At 49.2% G+C, this 19,103-nt stretch overlaps 6 protein-coding genes; 2 read left to right on the forward strand and 4 right to left on the reverse strand.

Moving 5' to 3' along the window:
* CNAG_01017 overlaps nt 1-6,055 on the reverse strand; it is a 6,641-nt gene extending 586 nt beyond the window's left edge. The window contains exons 1-25 of one of the 2 annotated variants that reach the window (XM_012193702.1): nt 5,777-6,055; nt 4,591-5,718; nt 4,254-4,540; nt 3,830-4,200; nt 3,770-3,774; nt 3,608-3,713; nt 3,505-3,561; nt 2,871-3,447; nt 2,746-2,823; nt 2,514-2,704; nt 2,388-2,473; nt 2,107-2,329; nt 1,900-2,054; nt 1,800-1,847; nt 1,688-1,746; nt 1,461-1,632; nt 1,337-1,423; nt 1,184-1,284; nt 901-1,131; nt 786-849; nt 467-732; nt 364-415; nt 268-309; nt 76-211; nt 1-22 (exon numbers count right to left, since the gene is read on the reverse strand). The exon at nt 1-22 is cut by the window's left edge and continues 55 nt beyond it. In XM_012193702.1, the coding sequence (XP_012049092.1) occupies nt 1-22; nt 76-211; nt 268-309; nt 364-415; nt 467-732; nt 786-849; nt 901-1,131; nt 1,184-1,284; nt 1,337-1,423; nt 1,461-1,632; nt 1,688-1,746; nt 1,800-1,847; nt 1,900-2,054; nt 2,107-2,329; nt 2,388-2,473; nt 2,514-2,704; nt 2,746-2,823; nt 2,871-3,447; nt 3,505-3,561; nt 3,608-3,713; nt 3,770-3,774; nt 3,830-4,200; nt 4,254-4,540; nt 4,591-5,718; nt 5,777-5,906 (4,674 nt within the window). In that variant the 5' untranslated portion in view covers nt 5,907-6,055. Of the gene's footprint in view, nt 23-75; nt 212-267; nt 310-363; nt 416-466; nt 733-785; nt 850-900; nt 1,132-1,183; nt 1,285-1,336; nt 1,424-1,460; nt 1,633-1,687; nt 1,747-1,799; nt 1,848-1,899; nt 2,055-2,106; nt 2,330-2,387; nt 2,474-2,513; nt 2,705-2,745; nt 2,824-2,870; nt 3,448-3,504; nt 3,562-3,607; nt 3,714-3,765; nt 3,775-3,829; nt 4,201-4,253; nt 4,541-4,590; nt 5,719-5,776 lie in introns of both variants that reach the window. The other variant, XM_012193867.1, reaches the window with a different exon arrangement.
* A 186-nt stretch (nt 6,056-6,241) lies between these two features.
* CNAG_01016 (vacuolar membrane protein) lies at nt 6,242-10,947 on the reverse strand. XM_012193703.1 has 8 exons: nt 10,533-10,947; nt 10,140-10,482; nt 9,138-10,088; nt 8,189-9,078; nt 7,395-8,132; nt 7,074-7,315; nt 6,917-7,015; nt 6,242-6,852 (listed from the first exon to the last, which is right to left on the reverse strand). Exons 1-8 carry the CDS (start codon nt 10,859-10,861, stop codon nt 6,296-6,298), a joined length of 4,149 nt encoding a protein of 1,382 aa, XP_012049093.1. The 5' UTR covers nt 10,862-10,947; the 3' UTR covers nt 6,242-6,295.
* On the forward strand, nt 10,840-12,471 carry CNAG_01015 (cytoplasmic protein). XM_012193704.1 has 3 exons: nt 10,840-11,574; nt 11,651-11,917; nt 11,997-12,471. The coding sequence occupies exons 1-3, from the start codon at nt 11,033-11,035 to the stop codon at nt 12,376-12,378; spliced, it is 1,191 nt and encodes a 396-aa protein (XP_012049094.1). The 5' UTR covers nt 10,840-11,032; the 3' UTR covers nt 12,379-12,471.
* A 7-nt stretch (nt 12,472-12,478) lies between these two features.
* CNAG_01014 (hypothetical protein) lies at nt 12,479-15,188 on the reverse strand. XM_012193866.1 has 2 exons: nt 13,716-15,188; nt 12,479-13,652 (listed from the first exon to the last, which is right to left on the reverse strand). Exons 1-2 carry the CDS (start codon nt 14,856-14,858, stop codon nt 13,431-13,433), a joined length of 1,365 nt encoding a protein of 454 aa, XP_012049256.1. The 5' UTR covers nt 14,859-15,188; the 3' UTR covers nt 12,479-13,430.
* Nucleotides 15,189-15,790: 602 nt separating this feature from the next.
* CNAG_01013 (chromatin binding protein) lies at nt 15,791-17,779 on the forward strand. XM_012193865.1 has 6 exons: nt 15,791-16,193; nt 16,245-16,294; nt 16,342-16,774; nt 16,825-16,890; nt 16,936-17,368; nt 17,426-17,779. Exons 1-6 carry the CDS (start codon nt 16,030-16,032, stop codon nt 17,504-17,506), a joined length of 1,227 nt encoding a protein of 408 aa, XP_012049255.1. The 5' UTR covers nt 15,791-16,029; the 3' UTR covers nt 17,507-17,779.
* CNAG_01012 (hypothetical protein) lies at nt 17,495-18,919 on the reverse strand. XM_012193705.1 has 4 exons: nt 18,849-18,919; nt 18,234-18,662; nt 18,046-18,176; nt 17,495-17,987 (listed from the first exon to the last, which is right to left on the reverse strand). Exons 2-4 carry the CDS (start codon nt 18,457-18,459, stop codon nt 17,592-17,594), a joined length of 753 nt encoding a protein of 250 aa, XP_012049095.1. The 5' UTR covers nt 18,460-18,662; nt 18,849-18,919; the 3' UTR covers nt 17,495-17,591.
* Nucleotides 18,920-19,103: the final 184 nt, after the last annotated feature.

A 19,103-nucleotide genomic window follows, 5' to 3' on the forward strand; every position in this document is an offset into this window, starting at 1 on the left:
GCTTGTCAAAGTCAAGCCAGAACTACAATATGAAGACGAAACGTCAACTTTGCTTGTTCATCAAAGACAGCGTACCTTTCTCGTTCGGCATGAAGCAAAAACACAGATATGCTTTCATCTTTGAGAAACTGGTCGACGACGTCCTTTTGCTTTTTGCCTTGATCAAAAGAAGCAAAAGAGATGCCATTGAGCCGAAGGGCCTGCATGACGACTAAAGCGGACAGTGATCAGCATGTTTATGCTTCATGACAATAGTAATGAATATACTGTTGAGAGAGTCAGACCAGTTAGAGAAGATGACATGTCGCGCTGTTCCTAATTGTCAGCAAAACCTTGTGGAAGGCAAACCGATAGATTACATACCATCAGGTTCCGTGGATTTGTAGTACAGAAGGTGCTTGATCAAGAAATTAATCTACTGGGCTTTAGTTGTTTTTCTTTCCTTGAAGAGGACAATCACACCGACCTTCGAACCGTATTCACCCATCATATCCATCATTATGACAGCCCTTCTCCTTTCCACGTCCATCATTCGTAGCCTTTCAAGATCTGCACTCCTTCTCAACTGCTCCAGTTCCTCTGGCGTTGTGTCCTCCTCTGCTTCGTTTAATGAAACAGAGACAGCAGGGGCAAGTGTCTGTATGGAGGATTCCTGAGGTTGTTTGCCCAGGGGATCAGCCGCTTCCGCTCTTGCAGGGTTGAGCTTAATGCGCTGAATCTCTTTGTCGCTGACTATTGTCCCGTAGTTAGGTTACAATCTCCTGATTGTCCGGTCTGGCACTCACTTTTTATTCGACATGATGGGCATTTCCTCCCTCCCGGAGTCTTTCGATACTCTCGGTAGCATGACTGACCAGGCATTTAGCGCCACTCTCAGAATGTAAAAGTAGTATAATTCACCAAGCAGAAGTAATGTCCGCATTGAAGCAGAACGGCCTGGTTATCATCGGATGAACCGAAGCAGATGATGCAGTCCTCTCTGATGTCTTCTTCCTCGTGCTGTTTTGTACCAAGGTAATGAAGATATCGACCTTTCACAGCCATCTTGGCCAATTTCACCTCGAGCTCATTCACCTCTTTCGCAACGACGTGTATATCCTTGCCTAAGTCTTTAAACTCGGGTGCAGTAACCTGTTTGGACGTAAGAAAACCCAACTGGAAAACCTGAGGAAAAGAAGCTCACGGAGTCGGAGATCTCCTGCAGAGAGGCAAAGTAAACAACACGACGGTTGAAAGTTGCTCGGAACATGTCTAATTCCTTGTTGAGCTTTTCAACGAGCTCAGCTAATACCTATAGTTAGAGAAAGACAATACTGAAAACCCTTATAGAGCGTACTTTGTTCAGCGATATACTTTTTGAGCATAGAAGCCATGCTCTTAGCCATTTCTATCTCTTCATGTCTATGTTGGCCATGTATGATAGCTACTTGGTCAGCGAAAGCAAGACAATATAAACGCACCGTTGAGATCCATCAGCAGACCCTTGAGAGGCCTTTCGCAACCTTCGTTCATGCGAGCATCTCGAAAAGCCTGACGTTCTCTGAGAAGAACTGTCGCTTGCTCACCGATGTCATCAGATACATTCGGCATTTCGACATCGGTGACGGCATTCATGGCAGCTTTAGTGTTTCGCTGCAAAGTGCTCAGTTAAAACGATTAAACTTTTTTTTGAGGCCGCTGAACTAACCTGCTTCGCGATTCGAGAATCATGAGTGGAAAGTAAACTTCTTGTCTCAGTCATGAATTCTGTTCGCTCGGTCAGCTTATAAGAGGTCGAAGCCGATCGGTAGATTGCGTACCTCTGCGGTCAGCAACAGCTGCGGCGAATGCAATAAGATATGCCTCCACTATTTATCTTCAGCTGGTTGAAACCCATCAAAGTTTTCGAACCCGACTTACCCTCGCCTTGAGCCTTCAGTGCCTCGGCATAGTATTCGGCTTCAGGATTCTCAACTTCTTGACCTTGACCTTCCGGTACGTCCATCGGGTCGGCATCAATTGGTGAAGACAAAAGGTCGATGATCTTATTACGCCAGTTGAAAACCAATAAGGCACTGTCATCCAGGTTTCAGCAATATGACTGTCATTCACATATCAGATACTGACTTATCGTTCATAATCTTGAGCAGCGCATTGGCTTGCGATATTACATCGTGCGTCAAGATGCCACCTTTTCTCTTGAAATCTGTCGTCTGTAGCTCATTCACCTGAGCTACTGCCGGACCACGAGTTAGAGAGCCCTTCAGAAGGTCAACCGACATATTGGCAGTCTTTAGTGGCCGAGCGAGAATACTCTTTCTAATGGCATCTGCACGAGCGTATGCGTAAACTACGGTGACCATCAGTATGTTAGTGCGTTCCTAACATGAAACGACTGAATCCTTTACCTTCTTTTTCCTCGTCCTTCTGTACATGCCGCACATCACCCTCAAAGAACCAACATTGATGAATGATAAGATCGAGTTCACGGATACTTTCCGATGAGCTGAATATTCGTTGAAACGGTGACTCACGTGTGTTTAGCTGTTTTGATAGCAAGGGCTCTCGCTTTTTCTTGTTGAGTTTGCTGTTTTTCTGACATTTCATCCTCAAATTCCACGTCCTCTTCCTCGTCATTTCCATCACTCTCATCCAGTAATGCTTTTAGACGCTTCTGGGCAGTTTCCATGTGAGTTTCTGCAGCAGCTCTGGCTCGTTCATAAAGCTATGAAAATTAGCCAAAAATCCTCACTAGAGATGACTCACTGCTAGGGCTTGAAGGTGGCGCAGGTCGTTCTGATCATCCAATACTGTAAGTTGAGCTTGGCGAATCATCAGTCGCATCTGTAATGGCATTAGCTAATCTCATAGTCCCCTTATTTCATACGCACCTGCTGTCGAGCCTCGGAGGAGGTCTCTTGTAAGTGATCGTCCCGCATTTTCTCCAGGGCCTCCGACATTGTCATCAAGGTCCGTCCCAATCTCAGCCTTTGGTCTCCGCGCCCGGTGCCGGTCTGCATCTGCCCCACCTGAATGTGTGTACAGATCTGACGTAGACTCCGAAGAACGGTTTGGAACATGCTTCTATCCAAAACCCAGTCGTCTGGACGAGCTTCTCTGAAATTGGCTGGAAGATGGAGCCTTTCACGAGCTCTTTCAAGGGTGTCATTGTAATAGTGCAATTCAATCTCCGAAAGCTCGATAGGTACAACATATCGGGATTGGTGAGGCAAATTGAACTCGCCAGACGCTTCTTTCTTTGTAGTTCGTACCGTGAGGCTGCGGAAAAGACCCTCGAATGCAGGTCGCATAGAGGGCTGTTGCAGGCGGTGCCATAGACGATTGTCATTTGGAAGAACAGGTACGCGCAAGAATTTCAGCGACCCCATTAGGTCTTTGATATCCGATCGTGCAGGTGTACCAGAAACTGCTAGAGAATTTTTCCTTGGGATCAGAGAGACCATATTCCTGCCTTTTTACTCAGCTAATGTGCCGAAAATTGGCCCTCATAGATACCGAACTCACGCCGCATCCGTTTGGTCACCATGTAATTGAACTTCATCCATGATTACTCGCCACCATCTGCAAGCAGTCAGAGTTTATCCAATGTCGTATTTAGACCGCTCACTCTACCATGACCAGAGGACTTCTGGGACGGTCGTTCAATTGGTAGTTAGCAGTAGATCTACGACTTCTTGCTGGAACTGGTAATGCAAACTTCAGGTCTTGAGAGACTGGTTGTCGTTAGGTATCAAAGAGTTGCAACATCGGCGACATGGCACAAACTTACGGTCACTGGACCATGAGCATCAGCATAGAAAACAACACCGAGACTTCCTAGATTACTCACTGGTAGGTAGTAACGACAACGTCATGTGCCCTCACATAGCCTACGAATTGCCTCTGAGTCACTTGCAATGTCCCCTCCTCCTCTTCATCGTCCAGGTCATTCTCTTCATCACTTTCCTCTTTAATGGCAAGCCCGTCATTACTCTTGACATACTTTCTCCTTGTCTGACCTCTGAATGCAGCAGCTTTACGCTTTTTCTGTTCCAGCTCTTTGCGAGCACGTGCTTTGCGACGCGCATCACGTTGTTTTTCTACGCCCTGTTGCAAGGACTTCCAGCCCTCATAGACACATACACGGATTGTGGGAGCATGTCGTTGGATTTCAGCGACCCATTGTTTTAGAAGAGAGGGAGGCGTTACAATAAGAGTTGCCTGAGATTGAGGTCAGTTTATAACTTACGGAGGAGCAGCACGATGCAACCCACCGCAACTTCGGTAACTTCCAGTTGGGAATGCTCATCCCATGCTCGGCGTCCAGCAAAGGCAATATTCTCCTTCTCAACCCAATCTTTTACTTCCAAATCTTGAAGTCCAGGAATGCCTATCAATAGATTGATAGTTGGCACTGGTTGCTTGGCATTGTGAGCATGTGCACTAGACTGAGAAGTTCCAGTCGAAACAGGAGGAGCCATCGAAGGTATATTGCGAGGTGTAGAGAGGGGGTGTCTGTGTAAAGAAAGCAATGCAATAGCCTCGACAGTCTTACCAAGACCTGAAATCAAATAAGCGATGGAGTATGTGCCAATACTGTTTGTAACTTACCCATTTCTTCACAAAGCATTGTGCCACGTATACCGGTCAGATCCAGCAAAGTAGGTAATTTTTGTCTTTCCTCCTCAGTTATGCCCGACACATTGTGGTCGTCTTCCTCCTCTTCATACGCTCTTTGTTTCCCTTTCCCTTCGATATCGGTATTGGCCGATTTTAAAGAATCGATTGGAACCATACTTCCAGTAATTCTTCGATACCCCAATTTACCAAAGCCGTTTCCCCACTCTAACCCTTTCCATAACCCATCGGGATCCCTTTTTGTCCAGACCGTCCCTTTACCGACTCCCTGAGCTCCCTCCCGTTCTAAAAGTAGTCTCACAGTTCGCATTTGGAAGGGCAAAAGTTTTGAGAGCATCTCTCTTGGTTGTAGCCGACTGGCAGGAAAGTTGAACGGAAGTTCAGGAGCTGGCTTTAGGCATGCGTAGAAGTTGCGAAGACCTGCAGCACGAGCTTCCGACTCGGATGCATACGTAGCAGCAGTAGGTGAAGGAATGATGGAGTGAAGAATGAAACCAAGCATGTCGTTGCCGATATCAGGTAGAGGATCGAAGATGAATGATATGTCCAAATGGACTTGAGAAACAATAAGCAGTTTAATCTCTGCCTTGTCCACTTCACCTCCCTCATCGGGGACCCAACATATATCAATTGCAGTCTGCATGTGGACACGTTTCTTATCGTCCCGATAGATGGCCCTTCGGGTAGTGTTAGCCCCTGGGTCAAGGGCAATGATCGTGTGTATCCAATGCTGCATATCCCAAGCAGTAGCTGAAGGCATCCATTCCTTTTGCTCAGCAATAGCCGGAAGTTCAAGTCTGGCTAAAGGATAACGGTCGCCGTGATTAGGAAGATAGAGGCAGGTTCCAACAGCCGAACTGGGTGTGTTCGCAAGGTTGGCAGGTTGGCGTATAAGACTGGCGGTTGACTGCACAAGCGACATGCGTTCCATAGATGGAACAACAAATGCAACCTGCTCCCGAATAGTTTGGAAGATTTCCCAAGCAGGGTTCGGTTCAGATTCCCTTCCATAGTACTCGATTTCGGCGTCCGGTGGCAGCAGGGTGGCCTCGATAGTGTTTGTATGCACATGAAAGCACGTAGGTGTAGGAAGGGCAACAGCTACGACCATAGTGGTGTCAATTGATTAATACTCGAGATATATAGCGTAAGGACTCACCATATCCACCTCCGGATTTATCTTTTCCCTTAACAACAAGGTCTACTGTTTTGGCTAGCTGGCTTAAGTCGTACTTCCGATGATTGAGCTCTAGCATGTACGAGCTGGTGGCGGGCCAGACATCGGACATGGCTGTTGTAGAGCGGCCGGCTAGCTTGGGTTAGAATTTTGGGCCAGCTCGAGCTAGATAACACTTAGATATGGCTAAGTAAGAGGACGGAGACAATGGATGAGCACGGGGAAAAGTAGGGAGAAAGAGATAGATGAGCAATGAGGAACGACTATCGCATTCAGGCGTAACAACAACAGGCCAAAAGAGAAAGACGAAGCCGCGGTGCCTCAACTTTCCCACGCTTGCATTCGGACATCTCCGCGCCAAAGAAGAAGATTATATATTTAGATCAGTCGGGAAGAAGAAGAAAATGCCAACGGATTCGGTTTCTTTTGCCCAGCCAGTGCTCGCAGATTGACTGATATGGGTTTATCATGAGTATGTACATACAACTATAATTCTTACAACTATTGGTGATGTGTCGTGGATCCCCAGTGCAGCAAGCCTTCCCCTCCCCACCTTGCTCGCGACAGTAAACCATCTCCTCTGTGATCGCCTCGCTGCTCTCTCACCGTTCTATCCCTATCGGTAGATACCTCATCTCCATCACCATCTGCATTCAATCCCAGAGCGCTTGCCGTTCCTGAGCTTGCACCATCGGCAAATCCTAAACCAAAGTTCTCGCGAATCGCACCCAGCTTGACAAGGCTGGCATAGGTCAACCGGCCTTTTCCTTCCTCTGGTGAATTCTGACCACGATCACCTTGGCTTGGAACCGACCTTGATCGCGCGAAGGGAGCATTCCATGATGGTATCTTCCCCCGATCAAAACCTCTGGTAATGTTTGGACTTTGTTTCGGTAAGGTAGCGACCGTGTATAGAGGGGTAGATATTCCTCTATGCGCAAGGCACGAGCAAGAGCAGGCAGGGCAGGTCATGGGAGTGGTAACAGGAGATAAGAAATAGCGTTGAAAACATTTAGCGTGAAATTTGTGAGCACAGATTGTACAGCCCATAGATATGCCTGGTTTTGTAATCGACATTCAGCGTTTCAGTCCGTAATAAATCATGCAGCATCAATGACTGACCTTTGATAGGAACACGACAGTACGAGCATACAGCCTTTTGCGGTTGCCTATTACAGCTAGGACAGGTACCTGATGGTGTCCCAGAACATGGCACACAGACTTATCCGGAACTATCAGTTTGGGATCCCTATCAAGTTCGCTGTATTCTATAACGTACCACGTATTACTGACTGTCCTTCATCAATTTTTTCGGTCTCCCCAACTCCGGCCCTTACTATACCACTACTCTTTCCACTAGCAGCACTGACGGCTGCGGACGCTGAGCTAGTGATAAACCTGTAACTCAACAAGGTCATCCTGACACCCAACAGATGATGTCGCAGAAGGAAATCGGCATAAGACAGCTTCCATGCTTCACATAATGGCAACATATCTTGAGGCAACAAGGACGGGGTTGAGCTATTAAAAAAATTTTGAAAAAAGAAAGAAAGTCAGCTGCTACTGTTGTTGGACGTCATGCGGGAATGGTCAATCATACCTTTCATCCTTTGGAAAATCCAACCTGACTCCACCACTTCTCACCGCTACTCGCCTTTCGCCGTCAGGCGTGTTGGGCCCGGTAGTCACAGCACTGCCCAGACCACCGCCTACGTACCCAGTCGAAGACTGTGATCTGCCACCTCGGGCGATGGGCGATGCTGAGCCAAAAGACACCTTGTGAGATCGTGGTTCTCCACCGGTATATAATGATTTTTCGGGGCCCGAGCTACGTAGTGGAGTAACGATTGGTGGGGGGGACATTGATGATGTTGGGAAAGCCTTGGCTTTGTCGCCCGGAATAGGTTTGGGGCTGTCCGATTGTTTCAATGCGGGAATAGCCATCCCACTAGGCGAAGACTGTTCTTCATAACTCGTACCCAAAATCGTTCTAGAGAAAGGCATGTCACTGAAAGAGGTATGTTCTATGGGAGTGAGAGCACCGCGCAACGAAATTCCTGATGGGTTGAGAATTTGCGACCATCCCGAAGTTCTGAAGGATGATGAGTTGGTTGGGCTTACGGGAATGACAGAGCTTCCAGTACGACGTCGTACCGGGATGGTGTTGAGAGTCGGACGAGGGGGAGGGAAGCGGAGGTTGAAGTAATCTTGCAGAGGTGAATGGCTGGTCACCGACTCTGCAACAGGGGGGATATACATAGACCGAGTATACTCCAAAAGAATGCAGGAAAGGAGCGCCAGCATCTGAACATCCTTTTGGGCCATGAGATTGGTAAATCTAAAAACAATTCGTCAAGCCAAAGTCCAAAACCGGAGAGTTTACACGGTACTCACAGCCGATCGACCACTCTCTTCTTCCTCTCCATCCCTTTCTCCCAAATCAGTCTTTCTCTTCGAACACTCTCCTGTTTCTCGTCAAGCTGCGGCAACTGAGTATATGGCGGAGGGGGGTCAGCGAGAATACCTCTCACTGTCGCCCACACATCCGCATGATCCAGTCTCTTTGCCTCCAGTGCATAACTCATGTTTGCCTCTACCGACATGCCATACATCTTGGCGAGGTGTACATTGGGCTGACCGAGATACGATACGTCATGAATAGTCATCGTGGACCCAGCGGGAGGCGGCAGGGGAGACGATATCGGATCCAGACGACGAGCGCGGGGCTTGTATCGGAGGACAGCGCGCTGATGAGGGTTTTGCAAGCGAGTCAAGGCAGATATAGCCTTGAGCATGGGTGAAGGATTCTCTCGAGTCATTGAAGGTGATCGTGAAAAGTTGCGGGTTCGGGGAAGTGTAACTTGTTTGGGGAAGAAGCAGACCAGCTGGCCGTTGGGACCAAAGGTGGCACCGCACGTCTTTCTCAACATCAATTCGGGGATAACATCGTCTCTCCTCTTTTCTTCCCCTCTTTCACTCTCCGAATCACTTTCCTCATCCATACCTCTACGTCTACCTTGTCTTTCATGAAGACCCAAGAGGTAGCCTGTTGTCTCAACTAGACATTGTTTGTTATGAGCTCGCATTTCTTTGATATTCATGACGATCGTTTGACGTGTGATCGGGGATACAGTCGGGTTACGTTCAAGCTCAAAAGTTGGGATCTCTGGGCCGTAAGGATAGTTTTGAGGGAAAGACCAATGGATACGCATGAATGCCTGCCGATCGCCGTTGGCCCACGGTCCTTGCATAGAAATCGTGAGTTTGTGATGGGCAAGATCTATCTGCGACAGTGCACATATCAATATCATACGATTAAGCGATCGATTTGATTGCACGTTACCTTTTCAAAGTTGATTTTTGGCCTGGGGTACATTCTGCTCACTGCAACGACTTCATCTTTCAAGTTCTTCCATTCTTGCCTGCCTTCTGGACTCGCCGATCTGCTATCTAGTCGGCTAGCTGCACGGCTTCCAGGACGTCTCGTCCGACTGACACTAGCCATTCTACTAGACATCAGACTTGACTCTGGACTAGGCGCGTTCTTGACGACCTTGGTAAGCCACTCGAGCTGGTCCATGGACCTGACCTTGTTACCACCACGAGTCATACCTGGTTGAGCTTCAGGTCTGGCTGACTTTTGACGAGTCAGGTTTGAAGGGTTGTGCGGGTGGAGATTGACGATGGGCGGTGGTAGACGTGGAGTGTCGATATCTATGTTGGACGGGTCTTTGGCATATGTGACATCTGGTGCGCCACGTCGAGATACAAGCATCTTGATGGGTGCCCCAAACTGCCATCCAACTCGCTCCTCCAGTTCTTTCGACACGGGCCATATCCTCAACGTCCTGTCCTTGGACCAGGTCACCAACTGGAATTCACGATCGTCGAAACTGGTGTCGTCTCCACCTCTCATACGCCATACAAAGTCTTTGACCACATTTTCGTGACCTGCAAAACGTTCGACGGGGGCAGGATCGTCCATACCGAACATTTCGAGAGCCTTCTCCCCTCGCTGGGGTAGCGCGAGTACGCCCCGGCCAAAGGGGAGGTTGCGCGCCCGCCAAACGGGGTAGTGGGTGGAAATGGTGTATGACGGAGAGGAAAGAGGGGGAAGGGAGGAGTGATAGACCATCGATGAGTCGGAAGAGCCACCCAGCTCGGGGACGCTCCAAAACTTGACAGTTTTATCGAGAGAGCATGTCACGAGTTTATGTCGATACTGGCGATCCCAGTCAATACCATATATCTTGGCGTCATGCGCATGGATAGTCGTCACGGGTACGGAACCCTTCTGCTCGTCGCGTCAGCCAGTTCGACATCAGTAATCAAGATTTCAACGCACTCTGTCGTCCCAAATGTGCACTATTTTCCCATGGGCTGTCGCGATGAGGTGATCGTGCCGTCTGTTCCACTTCACCTGAGTACCGGCTGCTCCCCAGTCACAAAGGCGCATGACCGGTCTGTCAAAGCATCTCAAGTCCCATCCCCGTATGCCGGCGTCCATGGAGACGGTCGCCATCAGGTTCGGATTGAGCGCATGCCAGTTGATATCTGTGATGGCTCTTGAATGGGCGTCAAAGGACTTGAGGAGAGGACGCGGCGCGGCGAGGTCCCACACTAGCAGCTTTTGCGAAGAGGTGGAAAGGATGAGGTTGGAGGTGGCGGGATGGGGCGACCACTGGACACTGCGGCGGATGAGCACGCTTGCTCTCGGACGTGCACCTGTGTTGCTTACTCTGCGATCTGCCATGCGCCGCCCTGGGGCACGAACCTGGGCGCATTGTTGAGGTTTGCGAGGTCGAGGATGTAGAGGCCCTTCCTGGATGCGAGGCAGACGTCTCTGCTGCTGGGGCTGATTGAGATGGAGCCGACGGGCTGGTTCACGCTGACTGTGGCGCCCTCCTTGAACGGGTCGTCGTCCTCCTGCGCCCTGGCGGGGGCGACGCTGCGGGGCCAGAGCGCGGTGAGCGGCGACGGCTGGAACGGCGTGGACGACGCCGAGGAGCGCCTGGACGCGGTCAGTGCGGGGGAGATCGGCAGGGGGATGTTCGCCGGGGACAGCATCGGGGGGCGCAGAGTGATGTCGCTGTTGCGGACTCCCGAGTTGGGCGCATCCCGATTCCCCTCGGAACCTTATTTACACATCCGCACCTTATTTACACATCCACACCACCCTCGCATCCCCGTTTCTCCTCCCCCTCCCCCCCGCCACACAGCCCAGGAGGCTCCACGCACATGCTCCCACTCCCAAACGCGAGCCGCAAGGGCCGTTCCAGCCCGTACTTCACCGCCGGCGCCGCCCACCACCATCTCTCGTCCTCCCAGCAGATCCTCGCGACCCTCAGGTCTCGTACACGGCTCACCAACCTCGCGGCGACCCTGCTTGTGCTGGCACTCTCAGGCTCGCTCCTGCTCAACCTCAACTTTGTCTTCTTTTCGCCCCGCTCCCCGCGGCATTCACCGGGCTACCCGTATTCCTACACAGCTGGCTCCGGATGGGACGACGCTGCAAGTCCAGAGCAGCTCGAGTCTCCGATCCCGCTGAGCATAGAGACTACCCTCGAGCGGGACCCGCGATACGCAGAGCTCGAGCATCTGATCATGGTCCCTGGACATGCCATCTGGCTCGGCCACGATGCGAACAATGTGGAAGAAGACGACGACTGGATACTGGAACCAATGCAGAAGGGCGGAAGCGTCAAAACGTATGTAAAGCATATCGAACGAGGCGTGGACGAGTTGAAAGCCGATCCGAAATCGCTACTCGTGTTCTCTGGGTACGTCCTCCTGCTCGGCCGTTCCCCAAGGGGTTTTCAAACAAGTGTGCTAACCGAGTGCCATGCAACAAAAAAGAGGCGCGACCAGACATCCTCCCTCGCCACCTATCCCCGAAGCTCTCTCCTACTATCGTCTAGCCATGGCGCTTTCGCTCATCCCCTCGACTTCCATCTCCGATTCTCCCAATACGTCTCCCATCCCTCTCAACTTGCGAACAGCCACAGAAGAATATGCTCTTGACAGCTATCAGAACTTGTTGTTCTCTATCGCCCGGTTCAAAGAAGTTACCGGCAACTGGCCACGGAAGATCACCGTCGTGGGTTACGGGATGAAGCGTATGCGGTAAGTTTGCTGAAATATTCCATATCCCCAACCGGGTCTCTCACACTCCCTTTTTTTTTTTCCTTCTTTCATTCTTTAGCTTTGAAAACCTCCACAGAGCAGCTCTTCGCTTCCCATCATCCGCATTCCACTATATCGGGATAGACGATGCCGGCGATACATCCGCCCATTATGCCGGTGAACTCAAGTACGGATACCTTCCCTTTCTCGCCTCCCCGTCCGGCTGTCATCCGCCTCTATCTATCAAACGCCTCCTCAGGAACCCGTACGCGAGATATCATCCATACTTTACCAGCTGTCCCGAACTCGCGGGCTTGTTCGAATGGTGTCCCGCTATCCAGAGTATCAAGGGTGAAGAAACATGGGAGGGAAGGAATTCGGAGGTTGGCATGGGCTATCCTGGGCGCGTGCCCTGGGACGACGATAAGGAGCAAGTCACCTGGGATAGAGAAAGGGACTAAAAGTTGTAAAAGCACCTTTGTACTTAACGTAGTACTACCATAGACCATAACATTACCGCCAAATGTCATTACTTTTAATGGTTACCGCACACAAAAACATGGCAATCGTTCGTTGCAGAATCTGTCTCGCCGATAGTTATACATAACCAGCGCAGGCTTTTCTACTCTCAACTTTTTTTTTCGGGTATCACTGCCACACTAATCTACGCAAATATAAATACAGACAGGAATCGTAGATAATAAAAAGGCACATAACACGTCGACGGTCCAAGATCCTATCACTAGGCTCACCCTAGCCTTTCTCCGACAGCTTCCGAGCAATAAAAAAAAGCACCGCTATGAAATATATAAAAAAATAAATCAAAAAGAAGAATCGTGTTAAAACAAAAGCGGTGTTGCTGAAAACTATAATGTCGAGGAAAAGGGGGGATCGCGGGATGGATGAGGCGGTCAATTGCCGTGCGGTGCAAAAAAGAAACGTGAATGAATAGAGCGATGGACGATAGATATAGGGTTGGAGGGTGGATTGATGAAATGAGAAGAAAAAAATAAAAATAGAAACGTTTTTGTCGAATGCTGAATGGCAGCAAAAGAGAATTGGGTGCCGACTATCAAAGCCGCATATACCCCACGTCTGTACTCGCTCGAAGAGCAAGCTCCTCGACGCCTTCTCCATACTGTCTCTTCACTTGGGCCATCTTTCTTCTCAACCAGCACACACGACGTTGCACGAACAAAGCAGCTCGACCGGAATGCCGCCATTGGCGGCGGCGCTGCATTTTGGAGTTTTGTTCGGCAGGTAAGACGGAATGTCGGTGGTCGGGATCGAGAGAGATAACGGAAAAAAATGAAAAGACGAGTGGGAATGGAGAAAGCGACAAGAGAGAGGAAAAGACTCGGTATTGCCGCATGGAGGGTAGAGTCGGAGAGGGGAAAACAAGTCCGCAAAAAAGGGAACATGAAGACGAGGGATCGAAAAAAGAATAAAAAAAAGTCTCGGGTGGAACGCGACAAGCAGTTCCCGTTTATTTGTTGTGCCGTCTTAAAGACGGCTATATGAGATTTCCTGATTCGGCTCGCTTCTGGATCCTGTTTTGGGCACGGGCGACCGCGGGTGTTACACCATGGCGCTTAGCATCAACCAGAGGCCCATCGGAATGGATGCCCTGTCGATGACGTTCGAGGTCATGTAGACGAGAAAAGCCCCGCTTGCACGTGGCGTGGGGGCATTGGTAAGGTTTAGGACGGAGGGGATTGTGTGTTTGAATGTGAGACTATGGCAAAAAAAGAGTTAGCTCGCGAATACATGACTCAATTGGCAGTAGATGCCAGCTTACCTTGAGATTGAAAGCTCTAGCAAAACCACGACCACAGATCTGGCACTTGTGCTTCTTTTTAGGGTCATCAGGAGTCTGACCAGGGACATATCCCCTACCACCACCGTGCACGTTGGCAATGGGAATCGACGCGATAATCGGCTTGGTATCCTCCTCTGATGAATACGCCAACTCTTCTTCACCTTCTTCGCTAGCTCGTCTGCTTGGTGCCGCAGCAGTAAGACCAGACATCGAAGACGTCTTGTCCATAACAACGTTGGACGGCACGGGATAAGAGGTTGTAGACGAATAGGGAGACGATTGGTTGGTAAGATTGGATATGGATTGACCAGCAAAGGAAGGCGCATTTTGAGAGGTTGCGTCATACGAAGAGCGAGGAGCTGCAGAAACTGGGATATAAAAGTTGGACATGTTCATCCGATGCTGCTCCGCCTGGAACCGCGCGACCTCTGCAGCCTGAAGATGCGCTTGAGCTTGGGCATTGTGCAGTGCAACCTGGGAAGGCTGAGGATGATAAAACCCGTCAGACTGCTGCCAGTTGGGCATGGCCTGACCCATCTGGTAATAGGTAGGTTGAACCATTTGCGACTGATAGGCAAGCATGTTGTTATGGTTGTCACCAGAAACGGCAGTGTCTTTGTAATAGGTAGAATTTGCAGACGCGTCAGGCATCAACACAACTGGGGATTTGTCGCAGGCAGCAAACAGAGCGTCAAATTGGTCGTCTGGAGAATGTGACTGAGCTTGGTGAACGACAACGGCGCGATCTGCTTCGGCGCGAGCTGCAAGAGTTTTGTAGTGAAGGTAACGCTGAAGATGATGTTTACTGAGGGCTTCGGCAGTATCTACCTCTCCAACCTGAGTAGGCGGTTGAATCTGAGAGATGTCGGCGATAGACGATCGCGGAGAAACCAGGTCGGTGGATGGTGGAGTGGAAGAAGACTCTTTGTGAAGGTCGGTCGAGTCAGTCTCGTCAACAAGAGAAGACGCGTTGGGCGAGTAGTGGGTAAAGGACTCAAAATCAAAGTCTGGCGAAGTTCTGCTAGAAGAAAGGGAAGGAGGGGAGGGAATGGAGCAAATGGATTGATGGTTCGTGTCGACAGAAAAGGATTGAGGGAGGGAGAAGTTGGATGTCAAGGACATGGAAGATATGGTGTGGGAAAGGTCCAGAGTCAATGGCTTGAGTTGACGTGTTTTGTAGGCTTGTGCGGCGGGGGATATTGTACAGGCGCTGTATGCGTGTGAGATGGGGAATATGTGTGGATATGAGGCAAATGTATATGAATGCTCCAGGAATAGAAAAACAAAAGGATGGGAGGGAAAGAAAAGGAAAGGAAAGAGTGTTTGCGACTGAAAGACTCATGACCGAGAGGGACGTGGCGGTGTTACCCTTTGTGCCCTCGGATAAATTCTCAAATTCCCAAAATAAATGCTCCCTACCCCAATTTCCTTACCTTTAATTTAACCCTCACACCATTCACAGCTCACTGTCATCATCTCGGTTCATGGTCCTTGGCTGAATTCGCCTTTCGCGGCGGGCTTTTGATCGTTTTGCATAATTATTATTGAGGTGCTGTCGCATCCGAGCTCGGAAATGACACATTTTTAATCCACGACAGGCGTAGGCAATTTCAGCGAGCACGCAAGAAGCAGTATGCAGAGTTACGAGACAGCAAGCAAGGAGAAGAAAGCCATGAGCCATGCATGGTTTGTACGTACTTTACTGCTTCCACCGCCGCCGATCATATAGAAGATAAATAGCTCTGAGTCAATCACAGTCCCCATCACCTCGGGTTTCGGCGTCAGTCTGGCGGGATGGCGTTCGAGAAGATTCGTTCCGGCCTTTACGGCCGTCAATTTATCTTTAAAAAGAAACGTCTTGTTCCGAAAATCTAAGAACCAGCAGCCCAAGTTTTTGGTAGTACTGCGGCGTTTGTGCCGTCAATTTCAATAGATTTAAAATTGTCGGGATTTTCGGGAAATAAAACGTGTATCACAAATATATGACGTCATGTTTTAGTAACTTTGATCCGAAATTCATCCGCAGGCTGCAGATTCGACCGACGATCGAGCAAGAAAAAGACAAAAATTTAAGATGGAGATAAGACGCGGAACACGCCGTCACAACCAACTAACGGAATTATTTAACGATCTCCGTGACGCGATGTGTTTTCGAGATGTGTGAGCTTGTCAAAAAGCGCCGGATGTGCTGCGATGTATTGGCCGACAATCTGCTACTGGCTGTTAACCAGACTGGCTCTGGTCCAAAGTAGCGCATCCATTTCTGTCGGTTGTGCAGTCGTAGGTATTGGCCATGGCAATTTCAAGAACCGACCATCCCCCGACCGCGACCCGGACCCCAAATTATGTCCCAAGCTCTACTCTCTCAGCTCACTCTCGGGCCGTTACGGCTCTGCGATTTTCTCCAGACGGCACGTTGCTGGCCAGTGCGGGTGCCGATGGCTGGCTCCACTTCTGGCAAGTATTTATTTCTAGAGCATGTACAAATCGGTTCTAACAAGCCGCCAGGCATCCAACTAGTGGACAACATATCCGTGGATTCCGTGCCCATAAAGCAGGTATGCGTAACATATTCTCTCCAGAACAACTTTGACATAATCGCTAGGTATCAACGACATCACAATATCCCCGGACTCACTGTATATAGCCACGGCTTCGGATGATCACACTTCAGACATTCACCTTCTGCATCCTACACCAGGAGTAACTTTTTATCCGCCACCTCTAGAGCCTTCTGATACTTCAGATACAGAAGATCGCCCTATAGTTCCAGTGCCTCCTCAAGCGTCTGTATCATCGTCATCCACAGTTCCGGCTATACGTCACCTTGTCTCACACACTGCTCCCGTTCTTTCTGTTGCCTTTTCTCCCAAATCCAATCTCCTCGCGACTGGTAGTTTTGATGAATCGACAATAATATGGGACGTCAGAAGGGGTAAAGCCTTGAGGCAACTACCTGCACATGCAGACGCTGTGTGGTGTGTGGCTTGGGATGCCGAGGGTGAAATGGTACTTACAGCTGGCGCAGATGGATTAATGTAAGTAATCATGGGCTTCTCTCGCACAACTACTCGCTAACTGGATATAGACGACTGTGGGATGCCAGTACCGGACAGTGTCTCAAAACCCTAGACAACGACACCAATTCCCCCATGTATGTTCATGAGTGTTCTCGGTATTATCGCTGACTTCTCCATAGCTCACACGCTGCATTCACGCCGTCTTCTGTTTTCTTACAAGCTTCCACCCTTTCGTCTACTCTGAGAATATATAATATCCACACGGGCAAAGTTATCAAGACAATACGGGCTCCTGGCACCTTTATCAGTGAGCGATGGCCTTGTCCCGCTGTTATATACGAAGGCCTACCGCCTCTGTCCCAAGGCAGTGAGAGCAATTGTCATTTAGATCCGCCGAAAGAAGAAAGAATGGACGTGGACAGTGCAGAGAGAGATCCAGAACCAGCAAAGCCCCCGGTCGCAATGCCCAATGTCAAGACCAAAATGAGAGATGCGTGGATCATCTCAGGCTCCGAAAATGGCAAGTTGATCATCTGGGATATTCAAAGCAAGCGTGTGTTGCAAGTTTTAGAAGGAGACTTATCACATCATTGTTCTGTTGTTGCCCTCGCTGTGAGTCAAGATACACTCATAGCATATCAATAACACCCTAACAAAGTCCCTATTCAGGTGTCACCAGACGGAAGGACGATTGCTAGTGGGTCGCTAGAGCCTGAAAAAGTCATCAAGCTTTGGAGGGACGTAGAATAAAAGCCTGCATTGTTGGGGCAGTGTATGACTGCATATGCTATATATGTTGTATAATAATGAATGCCATCGCTGTGCCCATATCAACCTATAATCCCACTCGTCCTGCCTTGCCCCTAACGCCCTTCCACACATTATCCGCCCATTCCTTTTCGTCCCTATCGACAAGGACAAAGTCTCCTCCCATATTCGCTGCTCCATTAGTTCCGGCCGTACTTTGAGACCTCTCTTGGCTTCTTTCGTAGAAAAGCCCACTGCTAGGTGACTCAGCCGGGGGAAGGTTGAGTATCTTGGCTGTAGAACTGGAAAGTGGAGTAGAGGTAGAATTACTGAGAGCAGTTCGTGCAGCGGCCTGGGGCGGCGCTGATGGGGTCTGCTGAACTGCCATCTGAGCTGATTGATTCAAGGATGATGGTGATGGACGATAGACTTGGCGAGACAGTGATTGTGAGGGCGTTGATGGGTGGGGGGAGTAAGATCGCGTCTGAAATATATATGAGCTAAACACAGCAGCCATTGAACGTGGTAAAGTTTGGACTTACGAGAGGAGAAGATACCTTTGAAGGCGTCAACTTCATTCCCTTGGGTTGAGGAGGCACGTATGTAGATGGGTACTGCAAGGCTACGATTGCCTCGACAATATTCCACACAAGAACAAAGGTTATCAAAACCTCTGTTAACATATTTCATCAGCTTGATCGTGTATAATAGAAACCATGCTTCAACCCACCCCCTAATCCTAATCCAACCTCTCCAAAACTCTTTTCTCTGCCGACTCTCCCTTGCGCGGCGTCACAGGCTTGTAATACCAGAGATCTGACTGCTCTAAATGGCGGAAACAAGTTTCTAAGAGAAAACAGGACGAGCGCAAAGACGTTCGATTTGAGGCGAACTGTAGCGAGCGACGGTGAAAGCGGTCGGAGGATTGCTGACAGATGGAAAGGAAGAGGAGGCATTGTGAACAACTTGCGAGTCCCACAGCTTACGGACAATGAAAGGCCTTGCTTTTTGGGATATCCTGAAGTGGAACGGGGGTTGTTTCCTAGATATTTTGTAGCAGCCCCACTGTGAAACGAAGTGGTACGCACGAATGACGGAGCATCAGAAGTTCATCTTGATCATTCTTCATGTTGTCGAGCTGTCCGGGCGGGCATCACCGCTGTATAATCGTTAATTATTTAGTCACTGTATTAATAAATAAGTAATTGCTTATCATCATGTTTATCATTTATCACCTTTGATAATCATCGTTTGCTCCGCATTCCTTCTTTCTTGGACAGTGGTACAGCCAAATAGGAAAAAGAAAATGAACACATCCGAGAAAAAAAATTCATCGTGAACTTACGTTCCATTTGACTGGGTTTTCTGCTAGAGACTCTGCTTCGTTATCCTCCTTTGTGGGATTATTCGATTGTCGGCACAAAATCATCATGTATCTTTCTTCTACGCAAATCGTACAGGAGTAGCTGCTGCTTATGACATTCTCATTTATCAATGGAAAGGAAATCCTTCCCTGTTGCTGTAGTTGATAAGCCTGCCTCTCAATGATGAACACCCTGAATCAGCGGATGACGGAGGATCCTCCCAATCATTTCTTCTG

The sequence above is a fragment of the Cryptococcus neoformans genome, chromosome 5 (genome assembly GCF_000149245.1).
Source record: "Cryptococcus neoformans var. grubii H99 chromosome 5, complete sequence".
Taxonomy (NCBI): domain Eukaryota; kingdom Fungi; phylum Basidiomycota; class Tremellomycetes; order Tremellales; family Cryptococcaceae; genus Cryptococcus; species Cryptococcus neoformans.